This window comes from Pan troglodytes, chromosome X (genome assembly GCF_028858775.2).
Source record: "Pan troglodytes isolate AG18354 chromosome X, NHGRI_mPanTro3-v2.0_pri, whole genome shotgun sequence".
NCBI classification, from domain to species: domain Eukaryota; kingdom Metazoa; phylum Chordata; class Mammalia; order Primates; family Hominidae; genus Pan; species Pan troglodytes.
In genome coordinates, this window is record NC_072421.2 from 129,898,776 (window position 1) to 129,913,901 (window position 15,126).

The 15,126-nt window shown below is 37.9% G+C and overlaps 1 protein-coding gene across 15 annotated transcripts in view; it reads right to left on the reverse strand.

Moving 5' to 3' along the window:
* Nucleotides 1-15,126, reverse strand: part of MBNL3 (muscleblind like splicing regulator 3) — a 118,713-nt gene that overhangs the window by 65,840 nt on the left and 37,747 nt on the right. For 5 of the 15 annotated variants that reach the window (XM_063804067.1, XM_009439637.5, XM_003317687.6 and 2 more), the window contains exon 2: nucleotides 2,201-3,080. The exons of 7 other annotated variants lie outside the window; for them this stretch is intronic. In XM_063804067.1, the coding sequence (XP_063660137.1) occupies nucleotides 2,201-2,377 (177 nt within the window). In that variant the 5' untranslated portion in view covers nucleotides 2,378-3,080. Of the gene's footprint in view, nucleotides 1-661; nucleotides 707-2,200; nucleotides 3,081-15,126 lie in introns of all 15 variants that reach the window. 3 more of the 15 variants (XM_063804074.1, XM_063804072.1, XM_063804068.1) reach the window with 1 other exon arrangement.

Here is a 15,126-nt window from a genome sequence, read left to right on the forward strand (position 1 = left end):
CAAAGCCTGCAAGGAACTCTATATCAGAGTAACCATAAAAACAGTTATACTTAGCTTGAACAACTAATAACACACAGCAACTAGATTTGGTCATGTACATTTGGAACATGAGTTTGTAATTTTAAATAATAAGCCCTAACTAAATAGAACTTTGTTAAAGAATGCCTACAACAAACATTTAGTTGATAGGAAGAAAACCTTTTATTTAATTCACTTTTATAGTGATATATGGTTTTCCATTTGTACTAGCTTACTGCAATCTCTACAATAATCACAGAAGTTAGGTACAGAAGATACTATCTATCTGTTACAGATGAAGTTACTCAAGGATTGTGAGGTTAAGTTGCCCGAGGTCAGATACAGTAGTGAGGCTGGGACTGTACCCCAGATCTCCTGAAACAACAATGCAAAGTTTCTACTGCAGTTCCTGACCCTCTATATGGACCAGATGAAAGATACCTCATTTTTCCCCCAACTAACTCAGTACGCTTTTCCACTTCAAGGCACTGCCCAATCCTGTAGCTGCAGATTTAAATAATACACAAAATAATTGTAGATGAAACTTAAATGAAACCAAAATGAAGAAAACAAAATAAGTTCTTTAGTCATAATGTCTACCACAAATAAAAGCAATTCAGAGATTTTCAATGGTAGGAATTACCTTTATCTTTACAATAACAAGTTTCTATTCTTAAAATGGAATGGTCTGCAAAAAAAAACAAAAAACAAAAAAGTAGTAATCACGAAATAAGTAAAAGTAACCCTTTAAGTACTACAGGTTAAGCATCTTTAATCCAAAAACCTGAAGTATAAAATGCTCCAAAAGCCTCAACTTTTTAAGTGCCAACATGATGTCACATGGGTGGCTGAGATAATGACGCTTTTGTTTTCTGATAGCTGAATGTACACAACTTTGTTTCATGCACAAAATTATTTAAAATATTGTATAACATTACCTTCAGGCTATGTGTAAAAAGTGTATATAAAATGTAAATGAATTTCATGTTTAGACTGGAGTCCCATCCCCAAGATATCTCTTTATGGATATGCAAATATTCTAAAATCCAAAAAATCGAAAACACTTTCAGTCTCAAGCATTTCAGATAAGAGATACTTAACCTGTATATCGCTTAAGAAAATGTTTCCTGAGGAAACCATCACACGAAGGGATACATCTCTGTTAGCCAATGCAGCCATAAATAAAAATGTTAATGAGGTAAAATTGGTCATGATGAAGGTAAAACAATATCAAGAAACTGAAAAAGTTCTTGTTAAGCTTAATTCATTTTGACATATTTTGAAAAAAGTCTCAAATGCATTGTAGCAAATCTTATTAATTAAACCAGAAATCCATTATAATTTATTGCTTCTATGTTTTAATTTATACTTTTTATCCTTAATTTAAGGATAACTATGAATAACACATGAAAATCAGTGCATTTTCTTTTTCTGCAATCATATACATCCTGTCCTATATAATACCTCATCTGGCCTCATATTTTGTTTATAATCTAGTATGTAATACTCAGGCTTGATGACCTTAGTAATAGGACTTTCCTTACAAAATATACTCACAAATCTGAAATTGGTCAATCATCTGTCCAGGAGGAAAATTAAGTGAACCTAGTTTTGTAGCAATACGTTTAAGTTAAAGGTTCAAAATATACTTTGAGACGCTTCAAAATGCCATAATTTTCCTTCTGGAAACCTTATACTCCCTCAGTCTGACTTTAGTTATCCTCTGAAAGCTGACGAGTCCCTCCTAAGTGCATTTTGGTACTATGGATAATATGCTATAATTCAGTGAAGGGCTTCTCTAGGTTACATGGGGATTATGATCACTGTAACATCTAAATCATATACAAAAAAGTAAACGATAGCAAGGCTACAATCCCTCACTCCTACAAAAATTCTTCGATTTTTATTCTTTAAGTATATCTGTTTTGATAAGTGGTAAGTGGTCTTTGGTGGAATGAGCTTTAGACTTGGCTTAGCTCTACAAACACAAAGACTTAAGACATTTTGTCGTTAAGACATTCTGACTTTAAGACCTTCTATCTTGACATTCTGTTTTTTTGTTAAAAAAACAAAATTTATCACTTTCATGCTATTATTAATTTTACTCATTTCAAAGCACATCATATTTCAAAAAACATAGAAATCAACAAATTTAAATTATGTGCATTCAGATGGGACTCACCTTTAGAGAATCAAAACAGGCCACCACACGACCATTTTCCACATGGCAAACTCTTGGTGGATGGGCAAACTTGCAATCTGCATCAGCTCGAGAGCAAGTTCCTCTCTGAAATTCTCTACAGACTTCTAAAGTCAGCCACTTGGTATCACGAATCAGGGCAACATTGACAGCCGTCATATTGAAAGCAAAATTAAAATCCAATGTACCCTCTTTAGGACAATATTACTGTGGACTATTAAAGGATTAAAAATGAATTCAAACTAAGTGCGAAGAGATAACAGGTTGCTTTGGTGAAATGTCTATTTGTTAACACTTAGGTTTTCATTAAAGTCAAATCTGGTCTAGTCAAACAAAAAGCCAATCATAAAAACTATCAGAATAACTAAAAATGAAATTAGAGACCAACTCCTAAGAAGCCAACTGTTAAGATAATGAATGCTTTATTTTGTTCCTTTGCCGAATTTATGTTAAATAACCGGCAGACTTTCAAAAGAATTCTGGGCTCTGCAGTTGATGTTTTCAATTATTCTTGCAAAAAACATATGCTGCTGGCTGCCCTTCGATTTGTGGAATGGTCTCAGATCAGGGGGAGAAAAGTTTTTCTCCCTATTTATTAGCTTTAAATAATAAGATTGGGAAGGATGTTAGAACCCAAAAAAAGTTTCGTTGCAAAATCAAGTGGAGGGAAAATGACTAAGAAAATTGAGAATCACAGAAAAAAGAAATGGACCAGCTGCTGACAGTAAACTACAAGCACACCAGGTTCGGCGGGGAGGTGGAGAGGGCAGGGAACGGTATGGTAGGGAGAGGGGTTTATAAAGAGACAGCTCTAGAGTAGAATCCAAGCAGCAGAGTTTTCAGAAAAGGCACTTTTCAGAACCTGCAAGAAAAAAATAAATAAAATTAGCTAAAATAATACAATGCTTCCGTTTCAAACTCTAGATTTGGAAAAGAAGTAACTATATCCTATTTAAAACAGGAAGCATCTAGATACTGACAGTGCAACATAGTACAGTCAGCCATTGTCAATAAAAAGGGCATTTCCCAGTATAAAACTGTATAATAAAAGCAAGCAACTGCTTAGATTTACTGTTGTAGTACAGGACTGGGCAACAACCTCACATGAGGTGGGGTGGAGGATGGAAACGTAAAATGTGCTTCAGATAAAGAAAAAAGTCATCTGAAAAGATTTTTTTTTTCTGTGTAGGCTCCTTAGTCTCTATGAAGGGAAATTGGAGCAACTCAGAAGAAGGTTTCAGCATATACAAACAAGTGAGACAGAATGTGCTGTTTAATGAAATAGATTAAATATTATGCAGCTTTAAAGTATGCAGTTTAACTCAGTGTGAACCAGCTACAATTTCTAGCAACAGCTGAGAAGATACAGGAAAGGTTAATTTATTGGCATATGCCATAAACACATACTGAAATAGCATTAACGCAAAAGTGAGCTCTGAGTATTAGAAAAATCAAATAACTGTTAACTTCATCAAAAAGTGAGATTAAAGTTCTTAAAAATATTTCGTTTAATTTTTTCGACAATATTTTCAACAATTTTACAAAATCTAAATCTTCTCTTTGTCTTTTCCATATTTAAGATGCAATTAAGTATCACCTGACTTTTCAAATATCATTGAGAAATTAAGTACCTAGAAAATTCAAGCAAGCTTATCTACTCAAGAGCAAAACATGTTTTTCTCTGAGTCATTCTTCATGGAAATCATTCTAAAATGTATTCTGTGTAACTTTGCCTTCTTAAAAAATATCAAACATAATTTGGCCTCTAATTAAAGACTTGGGACCATTAATGTATTAGGAAGTATAATAGTTCTCCTCTTTAAGTGGCAGACTGTTGTCATATCCACTGTCACTTCTCTGTCACAATATCTACCACAGTGAATTTTCCAGCTCTCTTCCAAAAAACCTAATAGCCAGTCATGAATGTTGAATAACAATTAGTTACCCACTGAATGAGGGGCCTGTGGAACAAGATGCAGAGCTTTCTTGCAGAAGTTCTATGACTGCTCTTACTTCTATGCAGGCCCTTCTGCATCAAGTTACATGCAGGACCATGTTCTAGAGGGCTGAAGTTGCAGGCAAATGACTTCTAGGAAAAGTATTTTTAAAATAACCTGATGATAGAAATGCAAAACAAAATCACAATGTGATGACCACTCTCATTAGTCTAACTATAATTTTAAAAACAGAAAAATTGGAGAAATTTGAACCCTCATACATCGTGGCTGGGAATATGAAATGTTGCAGTTGCTATGGCAAACTGTCTGACAGTTCCTCACTTCCGCAACTCAGTATATACCCAAAGTATCTGAAAACAAGTGATAAAGAAATCCTCCTACAAATCCTTGTACATGAATGCTCATAGCAACACTATTCATAATAGCCAAAAGTGGAAATAACCAATAAGTGTCCATTACCAGATGAATGGGTAAACAAAATGTGGTATATCCACACAATGGAATGTTATTTGGCCACAAATAGGAATGAAGGACTGATGCATGCTACCAGAAGGTTGAACCTTGAAAACATTATGTTAAGTGAAAGAACTCTGTCACAAAAGGCCACATATTGTATGATTCCATTTATATGAAACGTTCAGAGTAGCCAAATCTACAGAGACAGAAGGTAGATTAGTGGTTGCCAGGGGATGGGAAGAGGGGATAAGGGTGAATGACTGCTTAATGGGTACAGAGTCTCCTTTAGGGGGTGATGAAAATGTTTTGGAATTAGATAGTGGTGATGATTGCATGATTTTTGAAATACCATAACCCAGTCACTGAATTGTACACTTTAAATAGATGAATTGGGTAGTATGTGAATTACATCCCAATAAAGCTGTTATGTATTTTTTAAAAAGTCTAAAGAGACATGACAATCAAAAACAGCCTGACTAGTGATGGGATTAGCTATCCCAAGCTTTCTGAGTTTCTCCTTAGCCAGAGATTTTTCTCAGTAGTGTTACTAAGTTGAATTTCAAGAGTAAATTCATTTCCACACTGTAACTGACTTAATGTATTATGAAAAGTACTCTGAAAGAGTATGATATTCCAACCTAATCCCACAACCCAATTATATAGTCTGCCTGAACACATTTGGAAGGAAAATGACAAAAAAGATCTATCTATCTATACAAGATCTGCTCAAAACATAAACAGTGAGGGTCTGGAGACTTTTTCTACAGAGGTCCATCAAGTATAGAAACATAATAAATGATACATGTGAATTCTGAACTTTTACAAATGAAAAATGCAAAAAAGAATTGGCTTCTGACCATGCATTTTATTCAGAGATAGGGGAAGAAGGAATTTTCTTTTTAAAAATTTTGGCCTGTAACCTATGATGAAGCCCTGGCCAATTCTTCAAAGCAGTTCTAGCCACCACATGTCTTCCTTCAGACTGGAACTATTTTAGCGGCTGACTCAGAAGAAACTAAGTGCAACACTCAAGGGAGCTGGCGCAAAGATGGGGAGAAGTTCTCTCATGCAGCTCTGTTTGTCTATGTATAAAAGACAGGGAGAAGTGTCAGTTGTCTCTGTATTCTTAAGATCAGTTTTGTTTTGGGGATAATATAGCTTTATCTTCACTTCCTTAGACTTAAGTAATAGGAATACAGTTCTGCTTCTTAAGATTTATAGTCCTCTAAAGCAGAACATGAAAAGTTACCATTTCTTAGTGCATTTGTACTTTATTGTACTTGCAGGTTTACAAGTGCTTGTATTTCATTGATGTTTCGATCTCTCAAAAATATTCTAAATCATGAGTGATAACCCAAAACACTGATGACTGAAATGAAGCTCATAGAGGTTAAATTACTTATTCGAAGTTACAAAGCCTGGTGGTAGAGCCATGACTCCAGGCAAGATCTTCTGACTCCAAATCTCATGCACAGATTCTAGCTGAGAAATGTCATCGATAGCATTGCTTATCTCTCCTGGGAATCTTAAACAAGAGAAACCTGTCATTTTTGTAGAGTACTTATGGTTCATTCTCAGAATTACATTCATGCCTGATGTATCAACATTTTCATAATCTCCGTAAGTTGTGCTCAACCAACATTTATCTAGCATCTACTATGTGCCAGGCATTGTTCTAGTTACTGAACAAGACTGATAAAGTCCTTGCTCCCGTGGAACATGCTATGCTCATTTAAATAGAGAAGTAACTTGATGTACAAGGAAATGAAATGAGTATTAGAATTTATGAAGAGCTGGAAGTAAACACTAGGAATTCTGACTTCAGTACAAACTTCTAACTCACCATGAATGATACACCAAGCACTATGATTTAAGAATACTCTTAAACGCACACTCAAACACTACTGCATAGAAGTTAAGTCATCAAGAGGAATACCTTGGAATTACATTGAGACTTATTGCTCCCCATATTTCTCTTGGAGAGGGCAACTACTGTTCTCATTTTACAGATGGGGAAATGAGGGTGGAGAAAGGTTGAGTAATTTAACTTGCACAACTTCATGAAGCTAGCAGGTCATCAAGCCATGGTTCAAACTCAAGCAGCCTGACTCCAGAGTCCCCCCCTCCCCCTGCCTACTTAACCATACCACAATACTGTGTTACTCTTATGGCATCTATCATATTCTTCCTCGTGCTTGCTGACTGGGCCCCTTAACCTTTTCTCCCTTATTAGATTTAAACTGCTTGAGCATAGAGATCATGTCTTGCTCAGCATTGCTGGCTCTATCTTGTCACTGGGGGTTACAGTAGCATTCCCCAGGTTTTTTGTTTTGAAAACTATAAAGATTAAATAGTAATTTAACATTAACCCTTCTGTTGTATCACACTAGAAAAGAGTTTTGTCAGTTGGGCATCCTCTAGGCTAGCTGAGCTTTGGCCACCTCTGTTAGTTTTGAATCGATTGGACCTGTGAAGTTGAATATTTTCTCACAATCCTAGCCTTCAAATTGGGATGACAATATCTAGGATTCTTCATATACAGTGCATTCATTCTCCACAAAGAATGACCTATTCCTGTCCATTTGATAGCAACAAGATCGTATAAAAATATGAAATTCCCAGATGATTTCTGTTTGTGTCTTTGGATAGTATGTTCATCTTTGGAATGTTTTTGCTCAATAATAGGTATGATGAAACTGAACTGGTGGTGGGAGTAAGGGTGGGGGAGATTTCTCTCTGATCCACAGGAAGAAACCTTTCATAAGTATTCTTCCATGAAAATAAAATAGTTAATTTTGACTTTGAATTGATGCTCATCTATAAGAGTCCTAGACAAGACACAACATAAGGAAAATGTAAAAACTTATATTTTAAAATTACATACATAATAGATTCTCTATTAAGTGCAACCTTTGAAAAAAAAGAACTGCAGATTTTATTATTTTTAAGAATTCACATTTTTTCTCATGGAAGTTATCTTGAAAGTAAAACAAGAGAAGAAAGACATGTTTTCTTCTAATCTAATGGAAACAGTAACTTGTCCTAGAGCTGTTTGCAAGGCCACTGCCATCAGCTACTTTTGCCCCAGTTTTCCTATACTTTCCTTGTCTCCTACTTTCTTTTGCCTCCCCTCCACAAACCAGCACATAACAAGAACACTGCCAGTGCCTGGTCCAGAAGATCACAAAGATATTTGGCACCTAAACCAATCACTAAAGAGGTCTTCCTTTAAATGCATTTATCAACCCCTGAATAAACAATGAAAACAATGTTTTCTTTCTTTCCATTTTAAGCTTTCCTTACATCTGTATTACTTCTGAATTTCTTGTGGTCATTTATTTTGGCTCTACAAATATATGACACACCTGCCATACACTGCTTGAATTGGATGGCTGACAAGATTTAAAAGCCTTCAAGTTTTCAAATTTGCTTCAAGTTCTATTTCCCTCACATGTTTTCATTAGTGGTCCACCACCACACGTTCTGTAAGGAATATAAGAGGTGCTCAGCACGGCAGATGGAAACCATGATTTCATAGGCATCCTATGGAAAACCAAGTCTTCTGTCCAGAAAAAAAAAAATTGTCGTAAAAAATAAGGATATTTTGCCTACAGAACTTTTTCATTAACTTTTTTTTAAAGCTTTGCTGCATTTTTTCATAATACTCCTGGGGTAGTAAATTCCATGTCTTTTTTCAAAAAGCAGGTAAGTCAACTTATTCTATTTTGCAAAACAATTAAACACCCCAACTCAGTTCATACATATAATCATAAAAGGAAAAAATAGGTGCAACAGTGTCTCTTTTGAAAATCACTTTAGCAATGGATAAAATAATGTTACTGGCACATCTTTTTTAAAAAGATGTGTCCATTTTTAAATAGTACAAGAACTTGCTAATAAATGCCATTTAAAGTTTTATTATCATTATTATTTTTTAATTGTACTTTAAGTTCTGGGATACATGTGCAGAACGTGCAGGTTTGTTACATAGGTATACACGTGCCATGGTGGTTTGCTGCACCCATCAACCCATCATCTACATTAGGTATTTCTCCTAATGCTATCCCTCCCTTAGCTCCCCACCCTCCAACAGGCCGTGGTGTGTAATGTTCCCCTCCCTGTGTCCCTATGTTCTCATTGTTCAACTCCCACTTATGAGTGAGAATATGCAGTGTTTAGTTTTCTGTTCCTGTGTTAGTTTGCTGAGAATGATGGTTTCCGTCTTCATCCATGTCCCTGCAAAGGACGTGAACTCATCCTTTTTTATGGCTGCATAGTATTCCATGGTGTATATGTGCCACATTTTCTTTATCCAATCTATCATTGATGAGCATTTGGGTTGGTTCCAAGTCTTTGCTATTGTGAATCGTGCTACAATACACATACATGTGCATGTGTCTTTATAGCAGAAAGATTTATAATACTTTGGGTATATACCTAGTAATGGGATTGATGGGTCAAATGGTATTTCTGGTTCTAGATCCTTGAGGAGTCGTCACACTGTCTTCCACAATGGTTGAACTAATTTACACATCCACCAACAGTGAAAAAGCATTCCTATTTCTCCACATCCTCTCCAGTGTCTGGAGATGGTATCTCATTGTGGTTTCGATTTGCATTTGTCTAATGACCAGTGAAGATGAGCATTTTTTCATATGTTTGTTGATCACAGAAATGTCTTCTTTTGAGAAGTGTCTGTTCATATCCTTCACCCACTTTTGATGGGGTTGTTTGTTTTTTCTTGTAAATTTGTTTAAGTTCCTTGTAGATTCTGGATATTAGCCCTTTGTCAGATGGATAAATTGCAAAAATTTTCTCCCATTCTGAAGGTCGCCTGTTCACTCTGATGAGAGTTTCTTTTGCTGTGCAGAAGCTCTTTAGTTTAATTAGCTCCCATTTGTCAATTTTTGGCTTTCGTCACCATTGCTTTTGGTGTTTTAGTCATGAAGTCTTTGCCCATGCCTATGTCCTGAATGGTATTGCCTAGGTTTTCTTCTAGGGGTTTTATAGGTCTTATGTTTAAGTCTTTAATCCATCTTGAGTTATTTTTTGTATAAGGTGTAAGGAAGGGGTCCAGTTTCAGTTTTCTGCATATGGCTAGCCAGTTTTCTCAATACCATTTATTAAATAGGGAATCCTTTCCCCATTGCTTGTTTTTGTCAGGTTTGTCAAAGATCAGATGTTTGTAGATGTATGGTGTTATTTCTGAGGCCTCTGTTCTGTTCCATTGGTCTATATATTTGTTTTGGTACCAGTACCATGCTGTTTTGGTTACTGTAACCTTGTAGTATAGTTTGAAGTCAGGTAGTGTGATGCCTCCAGCCTTGTTCTTTTTGTTGAGGATTGTCTTGGCTATGCGGGTTCTTTTTTGGTTCCATATGAAATTTAAAGTAGTTTTTTCCAATTCTGTGAAGAAAGTCAGTGGTAGCTTGACAGGGATAGCATTGAATCTATAAACTACTTTGGGCAGTATGGCCATTTTCACGATATTGATTCTTCCCATCCATGGGCATGGAATGTTTTTCCATTTGTTTGTGTCCTCTCTTATTTCCTTGAGCAGTGGTTTGTACTTCTCCTTGAAGAGGTCCTTCACATCCCTTGTGAGTTCGATTCCTAGGTATTTTATTCTCTTTGTAGCAATTGTGAATGGGAGTTCACTCATGATTTGCCTCTGTTTGTCTGTTATTGGTGGATAGGAATGCTTGTGATTTTTGCACATTGATTTTGTATCCTGAGACTCTGCTGAAGTTGCTTATCAGCTTAAGGAGATTTTGGGCTGAGACGATGGGATTTTCTAAATATACAATCATGTCATCTGCAAAGAGACAATTTAACTTCCTCTCTTCCTATCTGAATACACTTTATTTCTTTCTCTTGCCTGATTGCCCTGGCCAGAACTTCCAATACTATGTTGAATAGGAGTGATGAGAGAGGGCATGCTTGTCTTGTGCTGGTTTTCAAAAGGAATGCTTCCAGTTTTTGACCATTCAGTATGATATTGGTTGTGGGTTTCTCATAAATAACTCTTATTATTTTGAGATATGTTCCATGAATACCTAGGTTATTGAGAGTTTTTAGCATGAAGTGCTGTTGAATTTTATCAAAGGCCTTTTCTGCATCTATTGAGATAATCATGTGGTTTTTGTCATTGGTTCTGTTTATGTTATGGATTATGTTTATTGATTTATGTATGTTGAAATAGCCTTGCATCCCAGGGATGAAGCCGACTTGATCATGGTGGATAAGCTTTTTGATGTGCTGCTGGATTAGGTTTGCCAGTATTTTACTGAGAATATTAGTCCCTCTTTTTCTTTTGTTTGGAATAGTTTCAGAAGGAATGGGACCAGCTCCTCTTTGTACCCCGGTAGAATATTGGCTGTGAATCCATCTGGTCCTGGGCTTTTCGGGGTGGGCAGGCTATTAATTACTCCCTCATTTTCAGAATTTGTTATTGGTCTATTCAGGGATTCGACTTCTTCCTGGTTTAGTCTTGGGAGGGTGCATGTGTCCAGGAATTTATCCATTTCTTCTAGATTTTCTAGTTGATTTGCATAGCAGTGTTTATAGTATTCTCTGATGGTAGTTTGCATTTCTGTGGGATCAGTGGTGATATCCCCCTTATCATTTTTTATTGTGTGTATTTGATTCTTCTCCCTTTTCTTCTTTATTAGTCTGGCTAGTGGTCTATCTCTTTTGTTAATCTTTTCAAAATCCAGCTCCTAGATTCATTGATTTTTTTGAAGGGTTTTTCATGTCTGTAGCTCCTTTAGTTCTGCTCTGATCTTAGTTATTACTTGTCTTCTGCTAGCTTTTGAGTTTGTTTGCTCTTGCATCTCGCGTTCTTGTAATTGTGATGTTAGGGTGTCAATTTTAGATCTTTCCTGCTTTCTCCTGTGGGCATTTAGTGCTATAAATTTCCCTCTAAACACTGCTTTAGCTGTGTCCCAGAGATTCTGGTACATTGTGTCTTTGTTCTCATTGGTTTCAAAGAACTTATTTATGTCTGCTTTAATTTCATTATTTATCCTGTAGTCATTCTGGAGGAGGTTGCTCAGTTTCCATGTAGTTGTGCAGTTTTGAGTGAGTTTCTTAATCCTGAGTTCTCATTTCATTGCATTGTGGTCTGAGAGACTGTTATGATTTCCTTTCTTTTGCATTTGCTGAGGAGTGTTTTACTTCCAATTATGTGGTCAATTTTAGAATAAGTGCGATGTGTTTCTGAGAAGAATGTATATTCTGTTGATTTGGGGTGGAGAGTTCTGTAGATGTTTATTAGGTCCATTTGGTCCAGAGCTGAGTTCAAGTCCTGAATATCCTTGTTAATTTTCTGTCTCATTGATCTGTCTAATATTGACAGTGGGGTGTTAAAGTCTCCCACTATTATTGTGTCAGAGTCTAAGTCTCTTTGTAGGTCTCTAAGAACTTGCTTTATGAATCTGGGTGCTCCTTTATTGGGTTTATATATATTTAGGATAGTTAGCTCTTCTTGTTGCATTGATCCCTTTACCAGTATGTAATGCCCTTCTTTGTCTCTTTTGATCTTTGTTGGTTTAAAATCTGTTTTATCAGAGACTAGGATTGCAACCCCTGCTTTTTTTTTTTTTTTTGCTTTCCATTTGCTTGGTAAATATTCCTCCATTCCTTTATTTTGATCCTATGTGTGTCTCTGCACATGAGATGGGTCTCCTGAATACAGCACACTGATGGGTCCTGACTCTTTATCCAATTTGCCAGTCTGTGTCTTTTATTTAGGGCATTTAGCCCATTTACATTTAAGGTTAATATTGTTATGTATGAATTTTATACTATCATTATGATGCTAGCTGGTTATTTTGCCCGTTAGTTGATGTAGTTTCTTCATAGTGTCGATGGTCTTTACAATTTGGTATGTTGTTGCAGTGGCTGGTACCGGTTTTTCCTTTCCATATTTTAATGCTTCCTTCAGGAGCTCTTGTAAGGGAGGCCAGGTGGTGACAAAATCTCTCAGCATTTGCTTGTCTGTAAAGGATTTTATTTCTCCTTCATTTATGAAGCTTAGTTTGGCTGGATATGAAATTCTGGGTTGTAAATTATTCTCTTTAAGAATGCTGAATATTGCCCCCCCCCCCCCCCCCCACTTCTGGCTTGTAGGGTTTCTGCAGAGAGATCTGCTGTTAGTCTGATGGGCTTCCCTTTGCGGGTAACCCGACCTTTCTCTTTGGCTGCCCTTAACATTTTTTCCTTCATTTCAACCTTGGAGAATCTGACGGTTATTTGTGTTGGGGTTAGTCTTCTCAAGGAGTATCTTTGTGGTGTTCTCTGTATTTCCTGAATTTGAATGTTGGCCTGTCTTGCTAGGTTGAGGAAGTTCTCCTGGATAATATCCTGAACAGTGTTTTCCAGCTTGGTTCCATTCTCCCCATCACTTTCAGTTACACGAATCAAACTTAGGTTTGATCTTTTCACATAGTCCCATATTTCTTTGGGGGCTTTGTTCATTCCTTTTTATTCTTTTTTCTCTAATCTTGTCTTCACGCTTTATTTCATTAAGTTGATCTTCAATTTCTGCCTGATCAATTCAGCTATTGATACTTTTGTATGCTTCACAAAGTTCTCGTGCTGTGTTTTTCAGCTCCATCAGATCATTTATGTTCTTCTCTAAACTGGTTATTCTAGTTAGCAATACCTCTAACCTTTTTTCAAGGTTCTTAGCTTCCTTGCATTGGGTTAGAACATGCTCCGTTAGCTTGGAGGAGTTTGTTATTACCCACCTTCTGAAGCCTACTTCTGTCAATTCATCAAACTCATTCTTCGTCCAGTTTTGTTTCCTTGCTGGCGAGGAGTTGTGATCCTTTGGAGGAGAAGAGGCATTCTAGTTTTTGGAATTTTCAGCCTTTGTGTGCTGGTTTTTCTTCATCTTCATGGATTTATCTACCTTTGGTGTTTGATGCTGGTTTTCCTTCTAACAGTCAGGCCTCTCTGCTGCATGTCTGTTGGAGTTTACTGGAGGTCCAGTTCAGTCCCTGTTTGCCTGGGTATCACCAGCAGAGACTGCAGAACACCAAAGATTGCTGCCCGCTCCTTCCTCTGGAAGCTTTGTCCCGGAGTGACACCCACCAGATGCCAGCCAGAGCTCTCTTGTATGAGGTGTCTGTCAACCCCTACTGGGAGGTTTCTCCCAGTCAGGAGGCATGGGGGTCAGGGCCCCACTTGAGGAGGCAGTCTGTCCCTTAGCAGAGCTCAAGCACTGTGCTGGGAGATCTGCCGCTCTCTTCAGAGCAAGCAGGCAGGAACGTTTAAGTCTGTTGAAGCTGTGCCTATAGCCTCCCCTTCTGCCAGGTGCTCTGTCCCAGGGAGATGGGAGTTTTATCTATAAGCCCCTGACTGGGGCTGCTGCCTTTCTTTCAGAGATGCCCTGCCCAGAGAGGAGGAATCTAGAGAGGCAGCCTGGGTACAGTGGCTTTGCTGAGCCATGGTGGGCTCCACACAGTTCAAACTTTGAGGTGGCTTTGTTTACGCTGTGGGGAAAAACTGCCTACTCAAGCCTCAGTAATGGTGGACACCCCTCCCCTCACAAAGCTGGAACATCCCAGGTCGACTTCAGACTGCTGTGCCTGCAGCGAGAATTTCAGGCCAGTGTATATTACCTTGCTGGGCTCTGTGGGGGTGGGGGTCCGCTGAGCTAGACCACTTGGCTCCCTGGCTTCAGCCCTCTTTCCAGAGAAGTGAACGGTTCTGTCTCACTGGTGTTCCAGGTGCCACTGGGGTATGAAAAAAACTCCTGCAGCTAGCTCAGTGTCTCCCCAAACGGCTGCCCAGTTTTGTGCTTGAAACCCAGGGCCCTGGTGGGGTAGGCACCCAGGGGAATCTCCTGGTCTGCGGGTTGCAAAGACCGTGGAAAAAGCATAGTATCTGGGCCTGAATGCACTGTGCCTCACAGCACAGTCCCTCACAGCTTCCCTTGGCTAGGGGAGGGAGTTCCCTGACCCTTTGTGCTTCCTGAGTGAGACAACGCCCCACCCTGCTTCAGCTTGCCCTCCATGGGCTGCACGCACTGTCTAACCAGTCCCAGTGAGATGAGCTGGGTACCTCAGTTGGAAATGCAGAAATCACCTGTCTTCTAAGTTGATCTCGCTGGGAGCTGCAGTCCAAAGCTGTTCCTATTCTACCATCTTGCTCTACACCCAGAATCCACCACTTAAATATGTTAAACTAGCCCAATTTAATATAAAACAGCTGAAAACCTGGATCCTAAACATAGTTGTTATTAAATCACACTCATTAAGTGCTTGCGTATGTGCATGTGACAGAAATCCCAGTGCCATTAAAAGGTCTTCTTTCACCAAAAACTGGATTTCAACTTGAAGACAACAGGAAGCTTGACACATTTGGCACTTCCAATCCTATAATACTCAAGCATTTGAGATGAATGAAATACTAAATGGGTTCCAAGACTGATTCCATTTAATATATGTGGGGTGATTTTGCTGACAATTCACTCAGCAGACATTTATC